An 18,543-nucleotide genomic window follows, 5' to 3' on the forward strand; every position below is an offset into this window, starting at 1 on the left:
CAGAGCACCCTGTCCCCCCTAACCTGAGCACCCCACCCCCACCTGGAACAGCTCCCCCAGAACAGAGCACCCCCAGAACAGAGCACCTCGAATAGCCCCCCTAATCAGAGCATCTTGCCTCTCTCTGCCAGCTGGAACTGCCCCCCCAACAGCAGCTGGGTCCCCCACCTGGAGCAGCCCCCCCTTCCACAACCTGGAACTGCCCCCTACTCCCTTCAGACAAAACACCCTGCCTGCTCCCTGAACACAGCAGGCAGGTCCCTCCCACCTGAGCACCCCTGACCTGGAACAGCCCCCCTGGACAGGGTACCCTGCCCCCCTCGACCTGAGCACCCCACCCTCACCTGTAAGAGCCCCCACAGATAGAGCACCCCACCCCCACCTGAAACAGCTCCCCCAGAACAGAGCACCCCCACACATGCACCTGGAATAGCCCCTCTAACCAGAGCATCCTGCCCCTCTCTGCCAGCTGGAACTGTCCCCCCCCAGCAGCTGGGTCCACAACCTGGAACTTTCCCCCACTCCCTCCAGACAGAGCATCCTGCCTGCTCCCTGAACACAGCAGGCAGGGCCCCCCCCAGCTGAGCACCCCACCCTCACCTGTAACAGCCCCCCCGAACAGAGTACACCCCCCCTAACCAGAGCATCCTGCCCCTCTCTGCCAGCTGGAACTTTCCCCCACTCCCTCCAGACAGAGCATCCTGCCTGCTCCCTGAACACAGCAGTCAGGGCCCCCCCCAGCTGAGCACCCCACCCTCACCTGTAACAGCCCCCCCGAACAGAGCACACCCCCCCCGCACCTGGAACAGCCCCCCTAACCAGAGCATCCTGCCCCTCTCTGCCAGCTGGAACTTTCCCCCACTCCCTCCAGACAGAGCATCCTGCCTGCTCCCTGAACACAGCAGGCAGGGCCCCCCCCCCCAGCTGAGCACCCCACCCTCACCTGTAACAGCCCCCCCGAACAGAGCACACCCCCCCCGCACCTGGAACAGCCCCCCTAACCAGAGCATCCTGCCCCTCTCTGCCAGCTGGAACTGTCCCCCACTCCCTCCAGACAGAGCATCCTGCCTGCTCCCTGAACACAGCAGGCAGGGCCCCCCCCCAGCTGAGCACCCCACCCTCACCTGTAACAGCCCCCCCGAACAGAGCACACCCCCCCCGCACCTGGAACAGCCCCCCTAACCAGAGCATCCTGCCCCTCTCTGCCAGCTGGAACTGTCCCCCACTCCCTCCAGACAGAGCATCCTGCCTGCTCCCTGAACACCGCAGGCAGGGCCCCCCCCCCCCCGAACAGAGCACACCCCCCGCCCACCTGGAACAGCCCCCCCGAACAGAGCACACCCCCCCGCCCACCTGGAACAGCCCCCCCCGAACAGAGCACGCCCCCGGCACTTCCGGTCTAAGTCACGTGGGGCCTGGCTAGCCCCGCCCGCCCAGCTGCGGCGCCACCACCTCTCTGGGCCCGCGCGCGGGACGCCGCTCTGCTCCTGGACTCTTGCGGGGCGGGGAGCGGAAGGCATTGTCCAATCAGAGCAGCAGGGCGGGATTTGGTTTGTGTGACAGCTCTCTTGGCCAATCAAGGCGGCAATGGTGCGCAAAGCACGTAGCGCGGGTGACGGGCAGCGCTACGCAATCGGCGACGGCAGGGAGGCCCGCGAACCCTGGGCGGCCCCGCCATGAGCGGCAGCGCGGAGCCTGACCCCGCCCCCGCGGCCCCGGCGCCCCCCGCCCCGGCCCCCGAGAGCAAAGCGAGCCCGGCGGCTGGGGGCAGCGCGGCCCCGGGGCCTCCTGTGCCGGCGGGGGGCGGGGCGCGGGGCGCCGAGGGGGGGCCCGGCGTGCGGGGGCCCGGTGAGGGGGGGCTCGAGCCCGGCGGGGGGGTCCGAGGGAACCGGGCTTCCCGGGGGGGAGGGGTACATCGGGGGCGGGTTGCGAGGAGCGGGGTTCCAAGGGGGGGTCCCGGGGGTGGGGGTGGGGTCCAAGGGAACCGGGCTTCCCGGGGGGGGAGGGGTACATCGGGGGCGGGTTGCGAGGAGCGGGGTTCCAAGGGGGGGTCCCGGGGGTGGGGGTGGGGTCCAAGGGAACCTGGCTTCCCGGGGGGGAGGGGTACATCGGGGGCGGGTTGCGAACGGCGGGGTTCCAAGGGGGGGTCCCGGCCGGGGAGGGGTGGCACGGGGCCGGGGGGTGGAGGGGGTGGTCCGAGGGAACCGGGCTTCCCAGGGGAGGGGTACATCGGGGGCGGGTTGCGAGGAGCGGGTTCCAAGGGGGGGGGTCCCGGGGGTGGAGGGGGGGTCCAAGGGAACCGGGCTTCCCGGGGGGGAGGGGGTACATCGGGGGCGGGTTGCGAGGAGCGGGTTCCAAGGGGGGTCCCGGTGGCACGGGGCCGGGGGGTGGAGGGGGTGGTCCGAGGGAACCGGGCTTCCCGGGGGGGGGGGGTACACCAGGGGCGGGTTGCGAGGAGTGGGGTTCCAAGGGGGGGGTCCCGGGGGTGAAGGGGGTAGTCCAAGGGAACCGGGCTTCCCGGGGGGGGAGGGGTACACCAGGGGCGGGTTGCGAACGGCGGGGTTCCAAGGGGGGGTCCCGGTGGGGGAGGGGATAGTACGGGGCCTGGGCTCCCAGAGGCGGAAGGACTAGTCCGGGGTGTGGGGACCAGGCTCCTGGGGGGGGCGGTGTCACTGCTTGTCTCTGGTCAGCCCTGACCCATGCTCTCTTTCGCAGGGCCCATCTCCACGGTGGTGGCTGCAGCCCCCTCCGACGGGCCCCTGTCAAACGGGGTCTACGTACCCCCCAGCGCGGCCAACGGAGATGTCAAACCCGTGGTCTCCACCACTCCCCTGGTCGACTTCCTGATGCAGTTGGAGGACTATACCCCTACGGTATGGGTCTGGGGGGCTAGGACTCCTGGGTTCCACCCCTGGCTTGGGGGGGCTGGGATCCAGGCCTCCTGGGTCTGGGGAATTAGGGGTTTGAGCCTTGTTAGTGCCACTGTGTGAGTGGTTTGGGGTAAGGGCTTTACTGTTGGGGTGGAGGGGTAGTTAAAAGTTTGTCCCCTTTAATACTTTCCCTTCTTCTCAGATCCCAGATGCTGTCACAGGCTACTACCTCAACAGAGCTGGATTTGAGGCCTCTGATCCGCGCATGTAAGTGATGCATGGTACTATTTGCACAATCTTCAGCCACCCCGAGTAGAGACCCCCCATGTTAGGTCTTGGTGCTATGGGGTCCAGCAGGCACTTGTCAGCCCTGGCCCCCCATACTCAGTGTTCTGTCTCAGGCTGCTCTGTTGCTTTCTCTGACTGCAGCATTCGTCTCATCTCACTGGCTGCCCAGAAGTTTATTTCGGACATTGCCAATGATGCCCTGCAACACTGCAAGATGAAGGGCACAGCTTCCGGCAGCTCCCGCAACAAGAGTAAGGTGAGGGTCTGCCCTGGGAAGAGGTTGTGAGGGGACAGCCAGCAGGGCAGGGTAAGACCCTGTCCCAGGGGAGCTGTTCCTCTGGCTTGGGCACAAGGCCCTCCCACCGGTGGCCAAATGAAATTCAACCTGGTTACATGCAGAGTAAAGCCACTGAAGAACTGTGAACTCCTCATACACCTCACAGGGTTTAAATGAATTGTATTGGCTCAGGGAAGGGAGCTGGATGTCTGTGCGGGCAATGGAGACCTCCACTCTGTGCACAACTGCAGGCAAAACAAGCAAACCATGTTTAGTAGTATAAGGAATAGGACAGAGAATATTCTAATGCCTTTGAAACAAGCAGTGATGTGGCCCTATCTGGAGGCTGCAGGATTGGTTGCGTCTCTCACAGGGTAGGGCAGAACTAGAGGGGCTCAGACAAAGGTACCAGGAATGGTCAAGTGCCTGGAAAAACTCTTCTTTGTAGTATGCAGTGTTGGTCCCAGGATATTAGAGAGACAAGGTGGATGAGGTAAAGTCTTTTATTGCACCAGCTCCTCTTGAGAGGCTTGAGCTTCCACAGAGCTCTGCTTCAGGTCTGGGAAATCCAAGCCAGGCAAAGCTTGTATTTCACCGTGACACTTGGAGTGAATGTCGGATGGCTGTCCTCAGGCTGCCTGGGATTTCTTGCATGATTTCCAGGTGACTTTCTTCCAGTGTATGGGAGCACGTGGTGATTGTGGTTCCTTAGCCTTTCTGAAGTCTGGCTGCAGAGAGTCTGGCCACTGAGATCCCTGGGGAGGATGTGCTGTTTCTTGTGTTTTCTCAGGAAGTATAGGTCACTTAAGAGCTGTTGAGCTCGGTGTAAGGGGGGACAGCTTGTCTTTGTCTCCAACATAAGGTGGTCCAATTCCCTCCCCCACCTTGTCTCTTCAAGGGGACGGGGTAGGGGAGGTGCCCGGCAGCAGCTTCCCTGCTGTTGCTGACACTGCCTCCTGTCCCTGCAGGATAAGAAGTACACGCTGACCATGGAGGACCTGATGCCAGCGCTTGCAGAGTATGGCATCAATGTGAAGAAGCCACACTATTTCACCTAGCATCCGAGCTGAGCCGCAGGCCCTGCCGTGGGCCTGGCCCCTCGATGGGTGAAGGGCAGCAGCTCTGCTCCAGTCTGTTATTAAACAGTTGATGTTGGCTGGTGGTTTGTGTGTGAGGGGCTGTTTGCTGCCTCTGCCCTTGCTAATGCCTTGCCCTGGGCTAGGGTGCAGGGGCTGGTGTCGGTGGGACACACAGCCCTTCAGGCTCTGCTCTGGGAATGGAGAATGTGGATTGGCGCAGGTGCTGTATGTCAGTGCAGGGGAGCTAACCTCATTCTCACACGCTTGTGGGGGGAGGGTAGCAGGCTGGAGAACTCCCCCATCTTGGGTTCGGGGCCTTGGGCTGGTTGGTGGATGCATTTGACCTCTGGATGCTACAGATGGTGCTGCTGTTGCATGGGCCCTGCAGGCCAAATGGCTGAACCTTGGGGGCTCCCCATGCCCTGCTCTGAGGCCCTTCATTGCCTGTGCCAGGTATGTGGAATAGGGGCTGACCCCAACCCATAATTGGGAGAGAGACATGCCAGCTGTGTGTGCGTGGCCACGTGCTCCCACCTGGTCCCACAGGGGTAAGCAGTGCTCTAGGATCAGCATGCAGCAAGAGCTGAGCTCAGCTCCTCCTCAAAACTCCTGCATCTCCCTCTGAGTTCTAGGCTGGGAAGGGATCGCAGGCCAGGGGACACTAAGCTAGGGGCACCCCCAGCTCTGGGGGTCACAGCAGGGAGAGCCCTGTGCCCCAGAGGACAGCTGGAGGATTTGTGCCCCCCCCCCCCATCCAAGGCCAGACAGGCTCATTGTGAACATCTAGCCTGACCCCCTCTCTAACAGGCCAGAGCCCTGTGCCCCAAGAACTCCTTGAGATTCTCTTTGGGGACAGTGTTCTTGCTGGGTGAATCACACAGGGCTAGTTTTCATAACAGATGTTTATTTCAGCTGGCAGCTCTTCCATGTGGCCTGGCTGGAAATTACTTTAAAAGGTGAAGCACAAAGCCAGAACAGCACTAGGTGCAGGCAGACAAGTGAGGCCCTGTCCTGAGAGGAGGGCACTGGGATGGGGGTAATTTATATATAATATTAAGAGGGGTGAGGTGTCGTTCTGTGCCTGTGAAAGTGAGGAGAGGCGTAAGGTGCTGGGTGGCTCCAAGACCTGACCTTAGCCTTGTGACTAATAGCCACCCTCACCCCTTAGCAGGTGCTGGCTCAGGCCAGGCCCCAGGGCCAGCCTGTACCCACAGTTGTGGGGAAGGGTGGAAGTGGCTGTTGTGCAGTGGGTCCTGGGAGCCTCAGGGTTGGTGGCTGGAGCAGGAAGCTTGCAGGGCAGCTCCAGGGGAGACAGCACCATCCGTACCATGTGTCTGTGGCCGGCTCAGGTTGCAGTGTCTGGGAAAGCACCAGCACCACCTGCTGGGAAAGGCGGGGCACCTCCTGAAGGCACTTGGATGGGGTGGGGGCAGCTTGGCAGCAGCAAGCAGCAGGGGGCTGGCCCCTATTTCTCCTGCATCTTCTCCAGGATGGGGACGATCATGTCGAACTTGGGCCGTTTTGCAGGGTCCTCATTCATACAGATCTTCATCAACTTGCAGATGTGTGGGGAGATGCCAGGCGGGATGGTCGGGCGTAGCCCCTCCAGTGCCACCTGGAGGCAAGCAGGATGAGAGCTGGGGACAGGCCTGCACCAAGGCCACCCCCCGCTGGATCCTTCCCACCCACTCCCTGTGGGTGACACGAGCAGCTGGGCCTGTGGGCCACCCCAGCCTCTCTCCAGTGAGCTGTGGGGGGTTGGGCCCTGCTTCCCCACTCACCTTCATGCCAATCTCCATATTGGACAGGTCTGCGAAGGGCACCTCGCGTGTCACCAGCTCCCACAGCAGCACTGCAAAGCTCCACATGTCCGCCGAGCGCCGGTTGATTTCCTCTGGCTTCTTCTGCAGTGCTGCAGGGAAGCCAGCGGGAGAGCTATGAGCGTAGTGCGGGGGAGGGGTCAGGGAGAGCGCACCCCAGGAAGGGGCATCCAGCTACCAGGCCAGGAGGGACTAGGAGGTAGCAGCCCCCTCTTGGGAGGGGTAGAGCTGTGGTAACACCCACAGGTTCCTGGCACTCACCCTCAGGCGCCACCCAGGCTGGGGCATACATCCTGCCTGGGCACTGGAAGGAGAATTTCACGTCGGCCATGCTGATACGCGCCGTCATGTCCTCGTCGATCTGCAGGGAGAGAGGCGATCAGCCAGCAGCCTGGCCCCCTGGAGTGCTGAGAGCCCCATCCCCCTGCACTCACCATGATGCTGCGGCTGTTGAGATTGTGGCGTGGGATGAGGGGCTCCAGTGTGTGCAGGAAGGCCATGCCCCGGGCGATGTCCAGGGCAAACTTCACTGCTTGCATCTGATCCACCACAAAGTCTGCAGGGAGACAGTGAGCATCAGCGCGGGCGGGTGGGAGGTGGGGCTGGACAGATGGACGTGGAGCCAGCACCAGGGGAATGGAGGGACTAGGGGAGCCGGATGCAGGGCTGCTGCCAGGGATATGGACAGATGAGGGAAGTGGGGCCAGTGCCAGCACTGATGGGGACGGATAGAGGGACTAGTGGAGCGGGACGTGGGGCCAGCACCAGGGACGGCTGGATGAGGGGAGCGGGGCTGGTACCGGGGGACGGATAGAGGGACAAGGGGAGTGGAACACAGGGCTGGCACCAGGGACAGCTGGATGAGGGGAGTGGAAGGGGCAGGTGCAGGACTGAGGCCGACGCTGGGGGAGGTGGCGAATGGGATGGGGTCGTGTCTGCTGCGTGTGTAGAACACAGGGTGAGGGGTGCTAGAGGCTGGGACTGACTAAGGCAATTGCAGGATGGGACTCCCGCAGCCCCTAAGTGCTGAAGGCCAGGTAGGACAGGCCCCAGGGGTGAATTCTGGGCCAGTTCTAGTACCAGAAGGTGTCATGTCGTGTCCCCCCCACCCTGCAGTGGTTTTCCTTGGCCTAGGAGCGTGCGGCACGTTCCCAGCCCTGAAACTCACTCGTCCCCTCGTGTAAGACGTTGTAGAGGGAGCCGTACGGCATCCAGTGCGTGATGATGATCGGGTGCGGGGCGGGGGGTGACTGGCAGGCCCCCAGCACTGGCAGAACATTGGGGTGTGAGAAGATCCTGGAAGAGAGAGGAATGTGAGAACAGTGAGCTCCCTGCCCCTGCCAGCCCCAGGGTCCCCAGCACCTACCGGAGCTTGGGATGCTCCTCGTTGAAGTCTCGGCTTTTCCGTGTTGTCCAATCCCGAATTTTCATCACTTTGATAACGATGTCATTGCCCTGCCAGCGCCCCTTCCACAGCTGCAGGGAGACAGAACAGAGTCAGCCGGGGGGCAGGGCAGAGCCAGAGACAGGGTCAGTCGGGGTGTCAGGGATGGGGGGAGCCGGGCGGAGATGGGGACAGAGAAGCGAGAGGACAGGGTTAGTCGGAGGGGCAGGGGACAGGGTTGGCTGGGGTGAGCCAGCAGATGGGTGGGTGGGGACATGTGTCAGGGTCAGCCAGGGGCAGGGCAGGGACACAGCCTGACCACTAGGTACTTACATGCCCCATCCCCCCACTGCCAGTGGCCATGCCCCTCATTTGTTAATGGAGTCTCCTCTCCTACCCCCCAGGGCAGGGAAGGGCTCCTACCCCATGGCCCAGAGGGGAGCTGGGCAACGAGATGCTGAGGGACGGTCCCAGGCCCTGCGCAGGGAACAGCCCCACTGTGGGACTGGCCCCTCTCCCTGGCCAGGCAGAGGCTCCTACCCCCCGGGGCCCGCCACAGATGCCCCCCACCCACCTCTCCTGACTGGTTCTCGTTGAGTTTGTGGCCCAGGCTCAGCTGCTTGAAGTCTATACCGGCCAGTTTGTTCAGGGTCCCGTTTCCTGCCATGAGAAAGGGAGACACGGTCACACCCCAGGGACCCCTGCACACACCCTGCCCCCTGCCATTCTCTGCACCAAGAAGGGGGCGGGGGGCTAAGCACTGGGGGATCCCCACACTCAATCTCCCCCACCCTGGGCTCCTTCCCTATGGAGGGACTTTGCCCTCCTCCCCCCAACACAAACCCACCGGACGTGCCCCAAGCTGCCTCCTGGGGGACACCCACACGTTCCTCCCCCGTCCCAGCCGGGGCCCGGGTCCTTACGGGGCCGCGTGCGAGTGGTGCCCTTCCAGAAGGTGTCCTTGTAGGGGATCTTGGTCAGGCTCTGGCCCAGCTTCTCTGCACGCTCTGGGGAGATGGAGACATTGAGCACTATGGGGCTGGGCGGGGTAGGCCGGAGCAGCCAGAACTGAACCTCAGGGCTCTTGTGACCACTGGGCCAGTCATTTCTGTCTGCTGGGGAACTAACTACAGAAAATCGGTCGAGTAGTTTTCCTACGGACTGTTCAAGCAGATGCAAGAGCAGCACCCAGTCTGCACTGGGCCGGCCAAGGGGGCCTAGCTGACATCGCTCAAGGGCCGTGAGGTGCACTTACACGTGGCAACGAAGCTCCCTACGTCAAGTCTGGCTGCACAGAGGTGAGTTTAATTGGTGAACGAAATAATGAGCTGAACTATGCTGGCCCTTTACCATCTTTCTGTCTGGGGTACAGAAAAACGCTGAGCTCCTTGTTCCTACCCCTAGGTTGGGAGATGCAGGCCAGCCAGCAGGGTCTCTCTTGAGGCGCCTAAGAGCCGTTCTGTCTCCCTCCCTTGTTACTTTCTGCCCCCTTCTTCCTTCCTCCTATCCCCTCTCTCGCTTTTCACAGGATCCTGAAATCAACTGTATGGAGCACACAGCCCAGGGAGATGCAGCAGCCCACCAGTCCTGCCCTGTCCAAGGAGAAGTGACCCAGCGAGGTGACATTCCTCACAGGAGCCAGGCTCCAGAGCTACATGGATTGTAGTCAGGAGCCACTTCCTCACTGTTCCATTGTCCTACTGGTCTTATGGAGGCCTCGGGAGGTCATGGGAACTCCTTGGCTGGAGGTTTCCAAAGGAGGCTGGGATAGGTTAGACCCAACAAATCCTGCATCATGGTGGGGGTCAGACCAGCTGACCCTAGTGGGCCCTTCTAACCTGCCATCCCAAAGCATCCAACAGCCACCCAGTGTTCCATGAACCCCAACGAACGCTGTATGCCCCCCACCTTTTCTATCCTTTCTTCTCCATGCTGGGGCTGTTTCTAACAAACAAGTGGATCCCTTTGCACAGCAGGACAGAGTAAAATTAACCTCTTCCTTTCCCGCAAAGACAGGCAGATGGTAAAATGAAACTCTCACAGTCTGCCTCCAAAACGACTCAGGGTTTGATTATGCAAAACAAACACAAGGCCAGCTTGGCTTGTTTTGGTTTCTTGTTCTTTCTGGGTTTTGATCAACAAACTTCCAATGTCGGAATGAATGCATTGGAGTATCTGCTAGGAAGAGCAAAGCCCTGAGCCTGAGTACTGTTTCCAGTCCCACCGTGGAAGAGTTTCACACCTTTAAGTCTTGGAGAGCAAAACAACAGAGCCCTGGGCTAGCAATAGAGCTGAGGGAGCATGGTGGGATGGGGGTGCAGGGTGGCAGGATCAGAAATGAGGGGGGAGGTTGGAGATGGGATAGTTGGGGGGGTAACGGTGTAGTTGGGGCAAAGGGATTAGGGGTGGGGATCATTAGGGCAGGGGGAGCAGAGGTAGGGGGTCACATGGGGGTGCGGGGTGGGATGGGCGGGTCACAGGGGTGGGGGTGCAGGGGCGGGGAGCTCCTACCTTTCAGCAGTTCGCGCAGTGGTACCTTGGCCTTGTCCACAGGCATCTCGCCATATTTGTTGGAGATGCTGACAAGGGCCCCGCTGCTCACCAGGTCCTGTGGGGGCAGGGACAGGGTGAGAACCCAGTGCCCAGCCCCCCATTCCACCCTGACCCCTGCTTGTGGGGCCCTGCTCACCTCGGCCACCTGGTCGTGCCCCCAGAAGCAGGCGTAGTGCAGCGGCGTGTTCCCATGCTCATTCACTGCATTGATGTCTGCCTTGAACTGGATCAGCTGGGAGGGAAGAGACAGCAGCCTCAGTGGGGGCGGGGGGCGGCGGGGACACACACACACTCCCTCCAGACACCCCAGCTCCAGCCTCTCCACGCTGAGGGAAAGGGCAGGGCGCTGGCTGGGGGGAGGGGGCTGCCAGCAGGGGGCAGGACCAGGTGCTGCCTGTAAAGTGGATGCTCTCAGTAGGGGGAGCCACAGGGAGGGGCCAGAGCACTGGCTGTAGGGGCTGGCAGCATGGGGGGGGGGAGAAACTATCCCCATAGGGGGTGCTAGCTGTGGGGAGCCCCTGCACAGGGGCAGGGAGCTGGCTGGGGGGGGCTCGGTGGGGGGAGCCCCCTCAGGTGTGGGGGCTGGCAGGGGGGCTTGACGGGGGGAGCCCCTGCACAGGGGTGGGGGAGCCCCCTCAAAGGGGTGGGGGCTGGCAGAGGATAGCCCTAGCACAGTTGCGGGGGGCTCGGTGGGGGGCATCCCCACCCAGTACCTTCTGCACGATGTCCCGGTGCCCATGGCTGGCCGCCAGATGCAGCGGGGTGTCGTCACCGCGGTTCATAACGTTGATGCGGGCGCCCCGCATGATGAGCATGTCCACCACGGTGGAGCGGCCCTCACGGCAGGCCCAGTGCAGGGGGCTGAATCCGTGGTCATCCCTGGGGAGGATGGGAGGTGAGTTCTGGGGGGGCAGGGCCAGCACCATGCCCCAGCGGCCCCTCCTCTGCCTGGGTTGGTTCAGGGACCCCCCAAGGCATCTGAGGCCATGGGCGCCGGGATCAGGGAGGCAGCTGGCCTGAACCCCATGCATGTGAGGCTGGGCTGGGGGACAGGGAGCAGCCAGAGGGGGAAGGGTCACAGGCCAAGGGGGACAGGAGGGGTAAAAAGGCAGTAGTTTGGGGAACCCCAAGCCCTGGCAATGGGCTGTGGGAGCGAGGTGCCTGGGGGGACTGTCTACAGTCCTCTCCCAACCACTATGGACAGGGGGACCCAGCGGCCCTGCCCCAGTCTCAACTGCTCCCAGCTGAGTCTGGCCTGGAATCCCTCCCCCCACCCCACTTCCTAGTAAGGGACGCTGAGAGAGGCCAGGCCTTAAAAGGAGATTCCAGCCTGGCAGGGGGTGGGGGGAGAGAAAGGGGAGCTCCCCGACCTGGCTCAGCCCCGCCACAGCTTGGCCCCACAGCCCCAGGGAGTGCACCCTCCACCCAGCCTGGCCCCACAGCCCCTGGGACCCTCCCCCACCCGTCCGGCCCCACAGCCCCAGGGACCCTCCCCACACCCGTCCAGCCCCACAGCCCCAGGAAGTCCCCCCCCCCACAGCACAGCTGCACAGCCCCGGGGAGCACCGCCATCATACAGTCCAGCCCTTGAGAACTCCTCCTCTCCACCCCACCCACCCCCACAGCCCCAGGGAGCCTCCCCCAACCAGTCCAGCCCCATAGTCTCAGAAAGCCCCCTCCCCTCCACCCAATCCAGCCCCAGGAGCATGTGCCCCACGCTGTCCTCCCCACAGCTCTGGGAGCTCTCAGCCCCAGCCCCAGCCCCCTACCCTCCATGGACATAGCACTGGTGACCTGTCCACACTCCACAACCTCCCCTGCGGCTCCCCATTCCCCACCACTACCCCCAGCAGGCTGCCAGCCCTGGTTCTGGCCCTGCTGTGGCACCTATCCTGTCAGTGCCCCCTCCCCCAGCCCTGGCCCTGCTGTGGCACCTCTCCTGCCAGCACCTCCCCCAGCCGGGCCCTTCCACCAAGGGGATCGAGTCCTGGGACAGAGCAGCAGAATGGAACCTGCCCGACTTGGCTCAGCAGTGGCTCCTGAAGGGCTGAGCCCTGGGTGTGGGGAGTCTCCGGGAGCTCGGGGCAGTGGGACGGATGGGGTGGGGCAGCCCCTGCGTGCATAGCCAGGCAGAGCTCTGATGATGGGGTGGGCTGGCTTGGGGGCGAGGATGGAGCAGGCAGACCCGAGAGATTCCCCACAGGATTCGCAGCGCCAGCAGCTCAGCCCTCCACGCCAAACAGCCCAGCCGTGCTCCTGGGGCCGCCAACGCTATCAGGCAGCGACGCAAGAGGGAGACCACTGTGCCCACTGCCTGGCCCAGGAGCCATCGCTCCGGCTTGGGTACAAAGAGAACAGTGATTCCCTCGGGCCCCAGCCCTCAAGGGCCCCACAGAGCCAGAGAAATGGCTCTGCCCATGCCTGGGGGCTGGGAGCCAGCTGCTCCTCCTGAGGCCCCAGCTCCAGGCATGTGCTGCTCAGCCCGTGCCTTAGCGATGTCGTAACTTCCTGCTCTGGCGGGAGTGCTGAATTCCTCCCCGCCCTGCGGGCCGCAGAGAGTTCATGGGACGCAGCTGCCGAGCAGCAGGGTCATCAACACCCCGGGGGGCCCAGCTGAGCCCCCCATCCCCAGCAGGGTGCCCAGACCTAATGCCCCTCCCTCGCAGGGTGCCCACCACCCCTCCCTCAAAGGGTGCCCCCGCCCACTGCCCCTCCCCCACCGGGTGCCCACACCCAACCCCCACCAGGTGCCCATGCCCACTGCCCATCTCCTGCAAGGTGCCCTTGCCAAATGCCCCTCCCCTCAGGGTATCCATGCCCATCCCCCACAGGGTGCCCACGCCCAACCCCCAATGCCCATCATGGTGCCCACACCCACCGCCCCTCCCCAGTAGGGTGCCATGCCCAACCCCCACAGGGTGCCCACATCCAACCCCCACCAGATGCCCATGCCCACTGCCCATCCCCTGCAAGGTGCCCTTGCCCACTGCCCCTCCCCTGCAGGGTGCCCTCGCCCGCCCGAGTCACCCCTGGTTGAGATCGTTCTCAGTGTTGTCCAGCCAGAGGCGCACGGCCACGGCGTTGCCCTCCCGGCACTGCGTGAAGATGTCATCCATCCCGGCTCCTGCAAGGGAGAGGGGACCCGTCAGCAGAGATGCGGGCTGGGCCCCTTGGACCATCCCAGGGACTCTGAGCCCATTTCCTGCGCCTCGCCAGGCCTGGCCCCGCAGCCCATCCCCTGGGCTCTGACCCCCTTCCTCCCACACTGCCCCGGGCACAGCCTGACCCATAGCCCATCCCCTGGGCTCTAACCCCATTCCCCCTCTGCAGGACCAGCCCCCCCAGCCCATCCCCAGCTCAGTGCAACCCTGAGGACGGGGGCTCTCCAAGGAGCCACCTCCCTTGTGTTGCTGCCAGCGAGGGGCTGGGGGCCAAGCAGCCCCCTCCTCTGCCTCACGCTGGTTCAGTGCAGTGGAGCAGGACCAGCGAGGCTCCGTGTGAGGGCTAGCAAGTGAGGAAGGGAAGTTCCTGGCTGACACCAGTGTCACGAGTGGCTGTGCTCAGCCCTACGGTGAGCAGCTTCCCTTCCACAGGCTTATCTCTGCACAGAGCCAGCCACTCGCAGGCACAGAGGTCGGTGGGGGCTGTGTGGGGAGGATGTGTGAGGCCTTGGAGGCGGGAGAGTGTGGGGATGCTTCCTGCTGTGGTGGCCACCCCCCTTCCCAGCAAAACCACAAGCGGCCTGGCAAGGCCACAGGGCGAGGGGCTGGCACTAGGACACAGTGAATGCAGAACCCAGAAGTCCTGATCCCCATCCAGCCCCCATGCCCTCTCAGAGATGGGGAGGGAACCCAGGAGTCCTGGCACCCGGCTTTTCATTGCTTGACCATGCTCCTCCTTGCCCTCAGGGCAGACGGGCACCCTGCCCAGGACATGGTCAGGTGCCCCGCCTGCGACGCATGCCAGTGGGGAAGCACCACTTGAGCAAGGGCTCATGTCTGGCCCGCCCTGTTTCTGCCCAAGCCGAGGAGACTGGGTAGGCTGGAACCAGTGCCGTGCAGAGGGGAGTATGGGGGGGCTGCGGCTGTCCCTAGGTGGGTCCCGTGCCTGCGATCAACCCTCTGTTAGCCAGGACCCTTCCCCAGAGGCAGTGCCCTCGAAGGGCTACTTCCAGGGGTGGGGGGGTTCAGCCTGGCCCAGCTGGCACGCAGCCCTTCCATCTTCCCGGGGTTCCAGCTCTGTTTCCATTGGCAGGAGCTGGGAATATTTCACATCCCTGCTCTGGCAGCCTGTGCTGAGCCTCTCCCCTCCGCCAGGCGCAGGGTCGAAGGCACCCATGGGAACGTGCCCGTGCACCGGGCCAGGGGCAGGATGCTGCCGGGAGTGGGTGGGGCAGGAGAGCACCCAGTGGCTCAGACAGGGTTCAGCATGTGCACATCAGAGCAGAGGCTGTGACTCCAGCAGTCAGCAAAGCACTTCCATAGCTAAAACCGTGGGGTGCAGGGAGTGGGGTGGGGCACTTTGCCCTCGCAGCCACTGCTGGTGCTGGGGGCACAGTGCAGGGCAGGGGTGACTGAGGGCTGGCCCTCTGCAGGCGGCACCCCACAATAAATGCTAACAGACGCTCTGGTTTCCTTTCCTGGGGGCAGCTCCTAATGCAGAGACACAGGCAGTGCCAGGCACGGAGGGGAATCCGGGGGCTTTTTATCCCCACAGAGCAGGGACCCCACAGGGACCGGAACCAGAGAGAGGGGAGCAGTGGGTGCTGGGTCACTGATCCCCTGGGCATGACAAACAGCCTGGAGGCCCACCCAGTCAGCCTGTGTCAGAACCCATCAGCAGCTGCTGTGCCTCGGCCAGCAGCCTTCCCACCCCACGGACACCCCCCCCCGGCTCCGCTGCCCGCCCCCCTCCCGGCTCCGCTGCACGCCCCCCTCTCCTAGGCCCGCTCCACCGTATGCCCCCCTCTCCCTCCGCCTGCTCCACTGCACAGCTCCAGCTCCCCTTGCCCGCTCCGCCACGCGCCCTCCTTGCCTGGGCCCGCACCACCGCATGCCCCGCTCTCCCCCCACTCTGCCCCTGCCTGCTTTGCCATGCGCCCCTCGCCTGGGCCCGCTCCACTGTATGTCCCCCTCTCCCTCCGCCTGCTCCAATGCATGCCTCTAGCTCCCCCCACCGGCTCCGCTGCGTGGCCTCCTCACCTGGGCCTGCTCCACCATATGCCCCCCTCTCCTGGCTGCTCCGCTGTGCGCCTGCAGCTCCCCCCGTCCGCTCCACCACATGCCCTCCTTGCCTGGGCCCGCTCCACCATATGCCCCGCTCTCCCTCCACCTGCTCCGCTGCACGGCTCCAGTTCCCCTCGCCCGCTCTGCCGCGCACCCCCCCTTGCCTGGGCCCGCTCCATCGTATGCCCTGCTCTCCCCCTGGCTGCTCTACTGTGCGTCTGCAGCTGCCCTCGTCCGCTCCGCCGCTCCCTCCTCGCCTGGGCCCGCTCCACCATATGCCCCGCTCTCTTTCCACCTGCTCCGCCACGTGCCTCCAGCTCCCCTCGCCCGCTCCGCCACATGCCCTCCTTCCTGGGCCCGCACCACTGCATGCCCCGCCCTCCCCCCACTCTGCCCCCCCTGCTTTGCCACACACCCCCGCCTGCTCGGCTGCATGCCCCCCTCGCCTGGGTCCGCTCCACCATATGCCCCGCTCTCCCTCCACGTGCTCCACTGTGCGGCTCCAGCTCCTCTCGCCCGCTCCGCCACGTGCCTCCAGCTCCCCTCGCCCGCTCCACCGCTCCCTCCTCGCCTGGGCCCACTTCACCGCATGCCCCCCTCTCCCACAAACTCTGCCCCCGTCTGCTTCACCCCGCCCTCTCTGCTAGTGCCTCCTCCCCTGGGCCTGCTTCACCGCATGCCCCCCTCTCCCACAAACTCTGCCCCCGTCTGCTTCGCCCCGCCCTCTCTGCTAGTGCCTCCTCGCCTGGGCCCGCTTCACCGCATGCCCCCCTCTCCCACAAACTCTGCCCCGTCTGCTTCGCCCCGCCCTCTCTGCTAGTGCCTCCTCGCCTGGGCCCGCTTCACCGCATGCCCCCCTCTCCCACAAACTCTGCCCCCGTCTGCTTCGTCCCGCCCTCTCTGCTAGTGCCTCCTCCCCTGGGCCTGCTTCACCGCATGCCCCCCTCTCCCACAAACTCTGCCCCGTCTGCTTCGCCCCGCCCTCTCTGCTAGTGCCTCCTCGCCTGGGCCCGCTTCACCGCATGCCCCCCTCTCCCACAAACTCTGCCCCCGTCTGCTTCGCCCCGCCCTCTCTGCTAATGCCTCCTCGCCTGGGCCTGCTTCACCGCATGCCCCCCTCTCCCACAAACTCTGCCCCCGTCTGCTTCGCCCCGCCCTCTCTGCTAGTGCCTCCTCGCCTGGGCCCGCTTCACCGCATGCCCCCCTCTCCCACAAACTCTGCCCCCGTCTGCTTCGCCCCGCCCTCTCTGCTAGTGCCTCCTCGCCTGGGCCTGCTTCACCGCATGCCCCCCTCTCCCACAAACTCTGCCCCGTCTGCTTCGCCCCGCCCTCTCTGCTAGTGCCTCCTCGCCTGGGCCTGCTTCACCGCATGCCCCCCTCTCCCACAAACTCTGCCCCCGTCTGCTTCGCCCCGCCCTCTCTGCTAGTGCCTCCTCGCCTGGGCCTGCTTCACCGCATGCCCCCCTCTCCCACAAACTCTGCCCCCGTCTGCTTCGCCCCGCCCTCTCTGCTAGTGCCTCCTCCCCTGGGCCTGCTTCACCGCATGCCCCCCTCTCCCACAAACTCTGCCCCCGTCTGCTTCGCCCCGCCCTCTCTGCTAGTGCCTCCTCGCCTGGGCCCGCTTCACCGCATGCCCCCCTCTCCCACAAACTCTGCCCCCGTCTGCTTCGCCCCGCCCTCTCTGCTAGTGCCTCCTCGCCTGGGCCCGCTTCACCGCATGCCCCCCTCTCCCCCTGCCCGCTCCGCTGCGCACCTCCAGCTCCCCTCGCCCGCTCCACCGCTCCCTCCTTGCCTCGGCCCGCTCCGCCGTGCGCCCCCCTCTCCTCCCGCCCGCTCCGCTGTGCACCTCCAGCTCCCCCCTCCTCCGCATGCCCCCCTCTCCCCCAGCCCGCTGTGCTGCCCACCCCTCTCCCCACGGGCCCACTTGGCCCCACTCCTCTTTCCCAGGCCCACTCAGCCATGCGCCCCTCTCTCCCCCAACTCCCGGGGGCCCACTCCGTGTCCCCCTCCCCCAGGCTCGTTCCAGGCCCCCATCTCAACCCCCCAACCCATCTCTCCCCGTGCCAGCTCCAGTGTAGGGCCCCAGGCTGCACTGTGCCCCCCGGTCGCCCCTTGACCCCAACTCGCTACATGTCCCCAAGCCCCCCCCTCGTGCTGCATCCATGGAGCAGCGGCTCGTTGGTTGCCCCCCCCCCCGCCCTGAAAGCAGGAAATGGCCCGGTCCGCCCGGGGGCGTCGGAGCCGCCGGCCCGTGAACCCCCCCGCAGCGGGGCTGCAGCGCCGGACGCAGAGACTGCGCCCTCCCCCGCGCCGCTACCCGCCCGGCCCCACGGATCCCCCCCGCCCGGTCCCACGGATCCCCCCCCGGCTCCGCTACCCGGCCGGCCCCACGGATCCCCCCCCCGGCTCCGCTGCCCGCCCGGCCCCACGGATCCCCCCCACGGCTCCGCTACCCGGCCGGCCCCACGGACCCCGGCTCCGCTACCCGGCCGGCCCCACGGACCCCCCCACGGCTCCGCCGCCCGCCCGGCCCCACGGATCCCCCCCCGGCTCCGCTGCCCGCCCGGCCCCACGGATCCCCCCCCCGGCTCCGCCGCCCGCCCGGCCCCACGGATCCCCCCCCGGCTCCGCTGCCCGCCCGGCCCCACGGACCCCCCCCGGCTCCGCTACCCGGCCGGCCCCACGGATCCCGGCTCCGCTACCCGGCCGGCCCCACGGATCCCCCCCCCGGCTCCGCTGCCCGCCCGGCCCCACGGATCCCGGCTCCGCTGCCCGCCCGGCCCCACGGATCCCCCCCCCGGCCCCACGGATCCCCCCCCCGGCTCCGCTGCCCGCCCGGCCCCACCGATCCCCCCCCCCGGCTCCGCTGCCCGCCCGGCCCCACGGACCCCCGGGCCGAGCCCCGCTCCGACCCTCCCTCACCGCTCCCGGCCGCTTCGCTCCGGGCGGCTCCGAGTCCGACTCGGGGAAGCGGCGGGACCCGGCCCCGGCCCCGCCCGCTGGAGCGGCCTGAGCGCAGCGGCCCCTGGCGGCGGCTCTGGGATTTG

General features: G+C 65.4%; 3 protein-coding genes across 5 annotated transcripts; 2 read left to right on the forward strand and 1 right to left on the reverse strand.

The window, feature by feature from the left end:
• The first annotated feature begins 1,661 nt into the window (after window positions 1-1,661).
• On the forward strand, window positions 1,662-4,597 carry TAF10 (TATA-box binding protein associated factor 10). Its single transcript, XM_030546855.1, has 5 exons — window positions 1,662-1,848; window positions 2,716-2,873; window positions 3,073-3,137; window positions 3,300-3,414; window positions 4,404-4,597. Exons 1-5 carry the CDS (start codon window positions 1,677-1,679, stop codon window positions 4,491-4,493), a joined length of 600 nt encoding a protein of 199 aa, XP_030402715.1. The 5' UTR covers window positions 1,662-1,676; the 3' UTR covers window positions 4,494-4,597.
• Window positions 3,925-18,516, reverse strand: ILK (integrin linked kinase). 3 transcript variants are annotated; one of them, XR_003998276.1, is made up of 14 exons: window positions 18,419-18,516; window positions 13,299-13,395; window positions 10,985-11,150; window positions 10,408-10,503; window positions 10,230-10,326; window positions 8,642-8,725; window positions 8,293-8,378; window positions 7,701-7,810; window positions 7,503-7,630; window positions 6,769-6,890; window positions 6,596-6,695; window positions 6,296-6,426; window positions 5,842-6,129; window positions 3,925-4,397 (listed from the first exon to the last, which is right to left on the reverse strand). XR_003998276.1 is itself a non-coding variant. In XM_030546852.1 (13 exons), the coding sequence occupies exons 2-13, from the start codon at window positions 13,385-13,387 to the stop codon at window positions 4,329-4,331; spliced, it is 1,278 nt and encodes a 425-aa protein (XP_030402712.1). In that variant the 5' UTR covers window positions 13,388-13,395; window positions 18,419-18,516; the 3' UTR covers window positions 3,925-4,328. The 3 variants fall into 3 exon arrangements, 2 of the variants coding, with proteins under 2 accessions (XP_030402712.1, XP_030402711.1); XM_030546852.1 differs by lacking the exon at window positions 5,842-6,129; XM_030546851.1 differs by lacking the exon at window positions 3,925-4,397 and having other exon boundaries at window positions 5,399-6,129.
• On the forward strand, window positions 15,239-17,267 carry LOC115643030 (vegetative cell wall protein gp1-like). The gene has a single exon (XM_030546854.1). It carries the CDS (start codon window positions 15,365-15,367, stop codon window positions 16,487-16,489), a length of 1,125 nt encoding a protein of 374 aa, XP_030402714.1. The 5' UTR covers window positions 15,239-15,364; the 3' UTR covers window positions 16,490-17,267.
• Window positions 18,517-18,543: the final 27 nt, after the last annotated feature.

This window comes from Gopherus evgoodei, unplaced genomic scaffold (assembly GCF_007399415.2).
Source record: "Gopherus evgoodei ecotype Sinaloan lineage unplaced genomic scaffold, rGopEvg1_v1.p scaffold_49_arrow_ctg1, whole genome shotgun sequence".
NCBI classification, from domain to species: Eukaryota; Metazoa; Chordata; order Testudines; family Testudinidae; genus Gopherus; species Gopherus evgoodei.

Coding starts and splice junctions, on each gene's coding strand:
- TAF10 (XM_030546855.1), top strand. CDS start 1,677: ATGAGCGGCAGCGCGGAGCCTGACCCCGCCCCCGCGGCCCCGGCGCCC. Junction 1,849..2,715: donor GCCCGGCGTGCGGGGGCCCG/GTGAGGGGGGGC, acceptor TCTCTTTCGCAG/GGCCCATCTCCACGGTGGTG. Junction 3,138..3,299: donor GAGGCCTCTGATCCGCGCAT/GTAAGTGATGCA, acceptor CTCTGACTGCAG/CATTCGTCTCATCTCACTGG.
- ILK (XM_030546851.1), bottom strand. CDS start 13,387: ATGGATGACATCTTCACGCAGTGCCGGGAGGGCAACGCCGTGGCCGTG. Junction 6,427..6,595: donor AGCCTGGGTGGCGCCTGAGG/GTGAGTGCCAGG, acceptor GCTTCCCTGCAG/CACTGCAGAAGAAGCCAGAG. Junction 6,130..6,295: donor ATATGGAGATTGGCATGAAG/GTGAGTGGGGAA, acceptor GCTTGCCTCCAG/GTGGCACTGGAGGGGCTACG.
- LOC115643030 (XM_030546854.1), top strand. CDS start 15,365: ATGCGCCCCTCGCCTGGGCCCGCTCCACTGTATGTCCCCCTCTCCCTC.